A 9460-nucleotide genomic window follows, 5' to 3' on the forward strand; every position below is an offset into this window, starting at 1 on the left:
ATACAGTGAGTTTTAAGATACCCATGGATAGGGATAACAGCAGTCCTTGGGTGAATATGTTAAATTGGGGGAAGGCGAACTATAACAATATGAGGCAGGAACTGGGGAATGTTGCTTGGAGGCGGCTGGTTGAGGGTAAATCCACATCGGACATGTAGGAGTATTTCAAACAGCAGTTGATAAGAGTTGAAGGAAGGCACTTTCCTGCAAGAATGAAGGATACATATGGCAAGTTACATGAACCTTGGATGACCAGGGATATTATGACCTTGTCAAAAAGAAAAAGGAAGCATGTGTAAGGTCTGGGAGGATGGGAACTGACAAAGCTCTTGAAGTATATGAGGAAAGTAGGGAAGAACTTAAACAAGGAATTAGAAGGGCTAAAAGGGGTTGTGAAAAGTTGTTAGCAAATAGGATTAAGAAGAATCACAAGGCTTTTGTACACACAAAAAGCAAGAGGGTAGCCAGGGAAAAGGTTGGCCCACTCAAGGAGAAAGAAGGGAATCTATGTGTGGAGCCAGAAGAGGTAGGTGAGGTCCTAAATAAATACTTTGTGTTGGTATTCACCAAAGAGAATGAATTGGTGGAGGATGATCTCAGGGAAGGGAGTGTCGAATCTCTAAGCCAAGTTGCTACTAAAATGGGAGAGGTGTTGTGCATCTTAAAAAGTATTAAGGTAGATAAGTCCCCGGGTCTTAATGGAATCTATCCCAGAATATTGAGGGAGTCAAGAGTACAAATTGGTGGAGCATTGACAGACATCTTTGTCCTCTTTGGCCACAGGTGAGGTTCCAGGAAACGGGAGAATAATGAATGTTGTCCCATTGTTTAAGATGGATAGCAGGGATAATTCTAGTAATTATAGGCCTGTGAGTTTCACAAAAGTGGTAGGAAAATTATTGGAAAAGATTCTCAGGGACAAGATCTATAAGCATTTCGAAACAAATAGACTTATTAGCAATAGACAGCATGGTTTTGTGCAGGGAAGGTTGTGCTTCACTAACTTAATTGAGTTTTTTTGAGGAGGTGCTGAAGATGATTGATGAGGGAAAAGCAGTGGATGTTGTCTCCATGGACTTCAGTAAAGCCTTTGACAAGGTCCCTCATGGCAGACTTGTACACAAGATGAAGTCACATGGTATCAGGGGTGAGCTGGCAAGATGGATACAGAAGTGGTTTAGTCATAGGAGACAGAGGGTAGTGGTGGAAGGATGCTTTTCAGAATGGAGGGCTGTGACTAGTGGTGTTCCACAGGGATCAGTGCTGGGACCTCTACTGTTTGTGATCTACATAAATGATGTGAAGGAAAGCGTAGCTGGTCTAATTAGTATGTTAGTTAGTACGGATGATACAAAGATTGGTGGAGTTGTAGACAGTGAGGAGGATTATCAGAAGATACAACAGGATATAGATCAGTTGGAGGCATGGGCAGAAAAATGGCAGATGGAGTTTAATCCAGAAAAATGTGAGGGGATGCATTTTGGAAGGTCAAGCACAGGTAGAAATTATACAGTGAATGGCAGAACCCTTAGGAGTATTGATGTGCAGACAGATCTGGATGTGTAGGTCCACAGATCACTGAAGGTGGCAGCGCAGGTAGATAAGGTAGTAAAAAAGGCCGATGGCATGCTTGCCTTCATTGGAAGGGGCATTGAGTATAAGGATAGACAAGTTATGCTGCAGCTTTATAGAATTTCAGTTAGGCCAAATTTGGAATATTGCATACAATTCTGGTCATCACACTACCAGAAGGATGTGGATGCTTTGGAGAGGGTACAGGAAAGGTTTACCAGGATGTTGCCTGGTATGGGGATTTTAGCTATGAACAAAGATAGGATAGACTGGGTTTGTTTTCACTGGAATGCAGGAGGTTGAGGGACGACCTGATAGAAGTTTATAAGATTGTGAATGGTATGGATAGAGTGGAAAGTATGAGGCTTTTTCCCAGGGTGGAGGAGTCAATTACTAAGAGATACAGGTTCAAGGTGTGCAGGGTGTTGGGAAGTTTAAAAGAGATGTGTAAGGCAAGTTTTTCACACAAAGCATGGTGAATGCCTGGAACACACTGCGAGAGGAGGTGGTGGATGCAGACACATTTGCAGCATTCAAGAAGCACCTGGATGAATACATTACTAGGAAGGGAATAGAGGGATTATAGATCCTGTAGGTGAAGGCAGTTTTAGTATGGAAGGGCAAAAGTGTTGGCATAGGCTTAGAGGGCTAAAGGGCCTGTACCTGTGCTGTATTGTTCTTTGTATGTTTGGCAATCCCAAAAGGTGTCACTCCGCAAGGTTACTGTAAATCCCCGTGCGGACCTGACTTCTCCCAAGGCTGTACCTAGACCATATCCAAAACAGTACATCATCAGGCCCTACCTCTCCAAACGGGACTCCAGTAAATTCATACCTTCTACTGACGGTTCAGAAATATACATGTCATGTGGACATCCCACTGGTGAAACTGGATCTGACTGCAGCCAGCTGCACTTTAAAATGGATACTGCTTCCTTTGCAAAGCAAAATCCATGGCCAGTTTCCCTCTGGTTGGACCTACAGCACCAGCTTAGCTAAGAGACTCTTTCAATCTCCACAGAATTTCAAGCAATAAACTCTTACTCTCTCCACAGATTGATCTGCTAAATATTTATTTAATCCAGCAATCATTTCTTTACGCAATCACAGTAATATGCTTTTGGGGCAATAAGGGATTCACCATCTCCATTCAATTACTCCCGGTTAGGTGTTTAAATGTTATTTTGAGGGGAACTGAAGTTATTTATGCATGCCATGATTCAGTCTTTGGCCACTTGGGGTTGGTGGCAGCCTGTTTAATTAGCAGTTACAAACCCCTGGGAACAAAAGAGATGGAGGTCAAGAAAGTTTGGATGAGAATTCATTGAGCAGAACTTTGTTTCTCCCTCCATAGACACCATTTGAACTGCTGATGGTTTCCAGCATGTTGTATTTCTCCTAAAGATAGAACAGTTTTGGGGCTAGTTTGGCCAAAGCAAGGCAGGGGATAGACGGGTCTCCTTTAAGAAGGTTGCTGGTTTAGACTTAGAAAGCTAAAGAGAAACGTTCAAGAGTCACAGAATAATGGAGTAGTTTAAAATGGAAGCAAGCCATTCAGCCCATTGAGTCTGTGGGGGCTCTTTTGAAGACCACTCCACTTGGTCCCACATCCCCCGGTTCTTCCCAAAGTCCTGGAATTTCTTCTTCTTCAAATAAAATTTGAATCTCCTTAGAAAGGTGTTAGTCTATTCCCATCATCTTGTGAGGCAGTGCACATCTTAACCAAATTATTGTTCAAGCAGGTTTTTCCTAATGTTGCCTCTAGCTTTCTCATCAATCACCTCAGCTCTGTGTCCTTGGGTTATCAACCCTTCCGCTAATGGAAACAATTTATCTTTATTTACCCGGTCTAAATTTTTCATCAGTTTAATGCTGTAGAAAGCGGAGGACAAAAACAAAACAATTTTTTTTAATCCTGTTAAAAGCATAAGTGTGGTGAACTCTTGTCATTTTTTTTATTTACAAGGATAGAATGAATATAAATTGGCCATTTCCCTAGTATCTGACTGAATCACCCATATCAAAACAATAATACAAAATTGTATCAAATGTTTCTACATTGGACAGTCAAAGGTGAAATCTTGGATAAGATTAATGTTACATGTAAACTTTGTTGAACTTCTCTCTAATAATGTCTAGTGCTTACATTCCCCTGCCTCAATCTGCAGCCTCCCTAGCAATCCCAAAAGGTATCATATCACCACCCCAAGATTAACCTATTACTCCCAAAGTGTGCATCCCATTTAAAAGTCAGCTCATATCTTGTTACACCACTTTCCCATGACTGAACCAAATGCATTGGTCTGGTCTCAGCCACATAGTGAATCATTGAATTTACTTCACTGAAGAAATGTAGTGAAACTTCCACTAGGTTCTTTACTGCCAGTAAGTGCCACAACATCAATTATTTTCCAACCAAAGACAAGACCTGTGTATCAAGAAAGTCATGGACCTCTCTTCTGTCCAGGGAACAGATTAATCAGGCAATCTTTCATGAAGGCAGCCATGTTTCCTCCAACCTGAAAGGGCGTGTTTGGAAGATGATTGAAACAGAAAAAGCTTGCAAATCATGGGAGCCAGTGTCCAGTGTCCCTGAGAGAGATATCCCCTATATCACGCTAGGCCAAGAGTTCCATTCTTACAATATGAAGCAAAAACTTACGAATCTTACTTCCTCTGTATTGACATTATGATGGACCCGGTAACCAGGGCCCTGATCCACATGACCTTTGTCCTTTAGTCGCTCGTGGCCCCTGCTGCTGTGGGAGGTATAGTATCGCACAAACTGCGTTCTTTTCACCAGCAAATGCAAGATGAAGCACATGCTCTCCATTCCGATCGAAATGAAGAAGAAGGCAATGGTGTTCTTCCTTTCATCAGAAACCAGGAGCTTGGTAAAGATTCTGCTGAGGGAAATGATGACACCAGCAGTGCCTGCAATGGAGAAAAGAAGCTCACTGTGTTTATTATTGACAGTGAAAACCAACAATCTCCCATAGGAGGATCTTCCCGCCCACCACCCCACCCCTCCCTCCTTCTAATTAATTATGGTGTCAGTAATTCAACATTCAAAATATTAGAGAAAATTGAAAAGCAGGGAAGTCAAGCTAAACCTGCAACAAACATTGATTAGACTGCACTTAAGCTACTGCGTCTAGTTCTGGCCCGCATATTTTATAAAGGATATCGAGGCACTCCGGAAAGCTGCAGAAAAGATTTACAAATATACCAAAAATATGTGCGTTGGAAAGGTCTGTTTTCTCTTGATACAAGATAGCTGAGGGGTGACCTAATGTTGATTTTCAAAACGATGCAAAGTTTTGATGTAGTTGATCCCGAGAAAATGTTTCCTCCTGTGGGGAAGAGCATAACTAGAAGTCATCAGTTTTAAAACAGTCACCAAGAATTCCAACAGGGAATTCGGAACAAACTTCTTTAGGCAGGGTGGTGAGAATTTGAAACTGGTCATGACAGGGAGTGGTTGAACTTAATAGATGCATTGAAGGGGATTCAAGGTAAATATGAGGGAGAACAGAATGTCTGAAATAGTTGATTGCAGTCGGAAAAGATGGGACGAGGCTCAAGCTGAACATAAATGCCAGTGTGGGCTTTGGGGCTGAATGGCCTATTTCTGCGCTGTATATCCTATATAACCATATGTAAACATTCAACCATTGCAGAGTAAGTAGAATGATCAAGGATGAAAGCAAAGGCAATAGACTTATATGATGCCACAGGCCATTCAACCCATCATGCCCATGCTAACTTTTTGAAAAAGTTAGTCCCACACCTCAGCACATTCCACATTGCACTGCAGAATCAGATTGGTTAGACTGAATCTAATTGACAGGTATTACACTGGCACTAATTTGCTACAAAAGATGTGGAGGAACAATTCTGTATAAGCATCTATAAGAGTACATCTTAAAGAAAATAATGCTGAAATTGTATAGCAAGCTGGAAGATTCAAAGACTACAGAGTCTTACAAGCCAACAGTCAGTTCAAGGAAGAGGCTAGGAATAATTCATCAGCTAACTTCAGAAACTGAGTTGTAAGAAATGTTCATTCCTACTGCAAATGGTTCTGTGGGCACCACTGGTTCTCCTGCACCTTGGCCAAAAACCTATTCTTTACACGTGAAGTGGTGAAGGTTCATAATATGTTGTTACTTAAGGACTTTGAATCTAAAGTGGAGGAAAAGCAGATTTTCATTTACAGTTTTGTGAAGGTCTAACTTTTGCTTTAGGTCAGAAAATTACTTTGAGCAGTGAGTTCAGAACAGCATTTCCAAGAAGTTTTAATTTTCACTAAATGACACCCTACAAGATCAACATTGTGGTATTTGCTGATTTGAGTTTTACAGCCCAAAAAGAGAGAACAAGAGGCCAGAAGCTGGTTTGTTCAGACAGAAGCAATACACAACCGCAGAAGTGCTGTTGGTAGCAGTCTCTGTAGTCCTGAGTTACTTTAGAAGTCAGGGGGAAGAAATCTCCAGTAACGGAAGACTGTGAAGGTGTCGTAGAGAAAGACATTCCACAAAGCATGAGTCCAATAACCCATGCAAAGCCATAAGTGGGCTAAGTTAGCAGTTTATTTTAAAGGGCAGACATGAAACGAAGAAAATAACATCAAGTGAATACAAAAAAGTCTACCAAAAGGAAACCAATTATAGCTGCTCCACCTGAAGGTCCTTAGCTTTAGTGAGGTGACAGTGGTATCTTGTCACTGAGATTTGAGTGTCCATAAGGTTATGGTTAGTTTCTTTCCAATATTTGTAATGAGGCTGGTTCAATAGTCATCAAATGTGTTTTCTTTGTGTAATAAACATTTATGTTATTTATGTTATATAAAGATATTTTGGCAATCTCTGTGAATATCTTCAATAGCAGACCATCATAAACAAAAATTTTTAAAAAAACCCTCTGATCTATCAAGCCAGATTTCACTTCAGAGAAATTCTGAGGAAGGGTCACCAGACCCGAAACGTTAACTCTGTATTTTCCTTCACAGATGCTGCCAGACCTGCTGAGCTTTTCTAGCAACTTTGTTTTTGTTCACTTCAGAGATCTAATGTCTCCAATACTGCCATCATCTGGGATCATAACAATAGGCTTGCTTAACAATGAGGGATTCATGGCTGAGCCCAATCCTGCCCACATATACAGCAAGGGTAACTGGGCAGAATGCCCAAACAGGAGCATCAGCAGCTGATTCCTTTGGCCAGCCCAGGTCACTGAGGACAAGCATCACTTTCCAAATGGTGCTCACTCTGCAAAGACTGAGCTTCGAAATTAATGCCCCGCTGGGAGAAATGGCATTCATCATACTGGGAAATCTGCTTCTCCAATAAACGTGCCCTTTTGAGGATAATTCCTTCCCAGTCATGACAAATCATGAATGTGTTAATAAGACAGAGTGAAATTTTGCTTTTGGCTTTGTGCATTATGAAGCCAAACTCACCTTTGAGCTGAACCTCCATTCCAAGCTGAAAATGAATTGATGTGACCTGACAGATAAAACTCAGCCCGACTTTAGATTACAACAGGTCAAATGAAACAGACAACAGTGTTGCCAACTCTCCAGGATTGCTCTGGAGTTTCAAGGAATTGACAGTATATCTCCCGATTCCGTTATGAACAGTTATGGAGCAAATTTGTACACTTTTTTTTGTGTATTTTTCCTTGTTATAAAAATGTTGGAGACTGTTGGGAAAAGATTGTTTGACTGCAAAAAGATGGTCAGAGGTGGAAGCTCACCATAAACTTCCAGGAATGGTCCGATAGAGTTGGCAACTCCAACAGATGGTAGCAGAAATTAGTTATTTCCCAGGACGTTTTACACTTAGCTGTATTTAAATGAGAAATATGGTATCATTGGCATTAAAACCGTTGATGAGACACTTTTCCAGAAAGAATTTTTTTTTTTAATCAGTATTTGGAATTCTGTTAAAAACCATCAACTGGAATTGTTTAAAATAAGTAAAGTACTCACTTTCACCTGTCATCACCCCTTGTGTGTAGCGTTTGGGCAACATTCCAGTGTAACCATAGAAACTCGATTGCTGCACTTCATTGAGAAGAAAGAAATTGCACCAAATAAATTGTTGATTCAAACAGCCTGTTGCTTCCATTTAATCCCAATTTTACTGTGGGGAGGCATTCTGCAATGTCTCAATGTGAGGTCATTTCTCACCAAGTGCTAAGGGACCTCAGGAAGCAGTATTTTCTCATCGTGCCTCTAGACTGGGCTCCATCGCACCTTAAGCAGAGGCCTGGGGTCAACTGATGATTGGGAGGGATGATCCCAGAATAGTAGGAGACAAAAATAACATCTAAATGGCTGGAAAGAGCTTGACGCACGAAATAAACACAATAAATGTGAGTAAATTACCAAACAAATGCTCCATCTAACCATCAACGTTTAACCAGCTCGATAAACTTTCCCCACTGACTGCCATTTTCAGGTAGTGATCTCAAATGTTCTGCATCCAAATTTAACACAAGCACAGCTTCATTTACACCAGAGCAATATTTAGAGAAAATGTTTAGAAGTGCACTACAGCGCTTGCACACTTCAGATAAAGAAAACATAGAATGTTGGTATGTTTACAGCACAGAAAGAGAACAGTTGTGCCCTCTCTGTACAACAATTCACCTAGTCCTACATCCCCACCTTTTATACTTCCTGTTACATTTGTCAATTGTCATTTTCAGATTCATGGGATAGTGAAGCATCTGATGTTATGGCTGACACTGTGGGGATGGTATGCTTTATTAATAAAGTGCTGCACAATGTTTCGCAGCTTGTATGATACCACAATGCCATAGGGAGAGGCCATTGCTCCTACATTGTTAGTTTACCCATTGACCAGTGCCCCAGGGAGTAATCACTACCTTGTCCAATATGCTCCCTGGTTTTCCTTCTGCCTCCTGGATATTGATTCCCTCCAAGCCTACACTTCCTCATTGCAACTGAGATCTCACTGAATCTGGTTTCCTCAGTACACTCCTCGGTGGAATCCCCAAATCTACATTTCACAGTTTACAGCCAAGATCATTCATAATTCATGGCTCATGCTAAATCCTCCACATCCCATCACCACAGTCCTTATAGTGCCACACTGGCTCAAGATTTTCACGCTTCATAGAAATAGGAGGAGACCATTCAGCCCCTTGAGCTGTTGTGTCATTCCATTAGATTGTGGCTGCTTTGTATCTGAACTCCACAGCCTGCCTTGGATTTGCAACTCCAAAGTAAACTGGCCAAAAGAAATCCTGACAATCTCAGATTTGAAATTTGCAGTTCAACTTTCCAATCTTAATTTGGGAAGTGAGTTCTGGATGTCCTTAATCTTTCTAATTTAAAATTGGAATTTTCAAAGCCTTCCATTGCCTGTTCACCTTATCCCAATAACTCCCCTTCCTGTCATAGCTCCATGTTCAATCTTTCTCAGGCACCATCTTACTCCTTTCTCCCCACACCCTCTGATCTCTCACTGACAGCTATTCTTTCTAACACTATTCCTTCATTCTTTGCATCTTTCTTCCTAAACGGTCCTCCCTCTCTGCTTTCAAAAACCTTCTTAAAACAATTCTAGATAAACTGTTACAGAGTCCTACTGCACCAGAAGAGGCCCTTCAGCCCATTGAGTCTGTACCACCCTATCTACAATAATTCCACTTTCTAGCACTTGGCCCATAGCCTTGAATGTTATGACATTTTAACATCCTTTGTAAAGGTTTTGCGGTTTCCTACCTCTGCTGCCCAGTGTTTTCCAGATTCTCAAACCCCTCTAAACCTCCTGCCTTTCACCTTAAAATTGTGGCCCCTCATTACTCAGTACCAGCACCAGATATTCTGTTCCCTGCTCTGTAAAGTGAGGAAAGCT

At 41.3% G+C, this 9460-nt stretch overlaps 1 protein-coding gene across 1 annotated transcript; it reads right to left on the reverse strand.

The window, feature by feature from the left end:
* Nucleotides 1-4233: 4233 nt before the first annotated feature.
* On the reverse strand, nucleotides 4234-7638 carry LOC125482218 (equilibrative nucleoside transporter 4-like; the record flags this gene model as incomplete). Its single annotated transcript, XM_048594236.1, has 2 exons — nucleotides 4234-4505; nucleotides 7564-7638. Coding segments are annotated over 2 exons (347 nt in total), but the record flags the coding sequence as incomplete, so codon positions are not given.
* Nucleotides 7639-9460: the final 1822 nt, after the last annotated feature.

This window comes from Rhincodon typus, unplaced genomic scaffold (assembly GCF_021869965.1).
Source record: "Rhincodon typus isolate 14 unplaced genomic scaffold, sRhiTyp1.1 hic_rhity00007189, whole genome shotgun sequence".
Lineage (NCBI taxonomy): Eukaryota > Metazoa > Chordata > Chondrichthyes > Orectolobiformes > Rhincodontidae > Rhincodon > Rhincodon typus.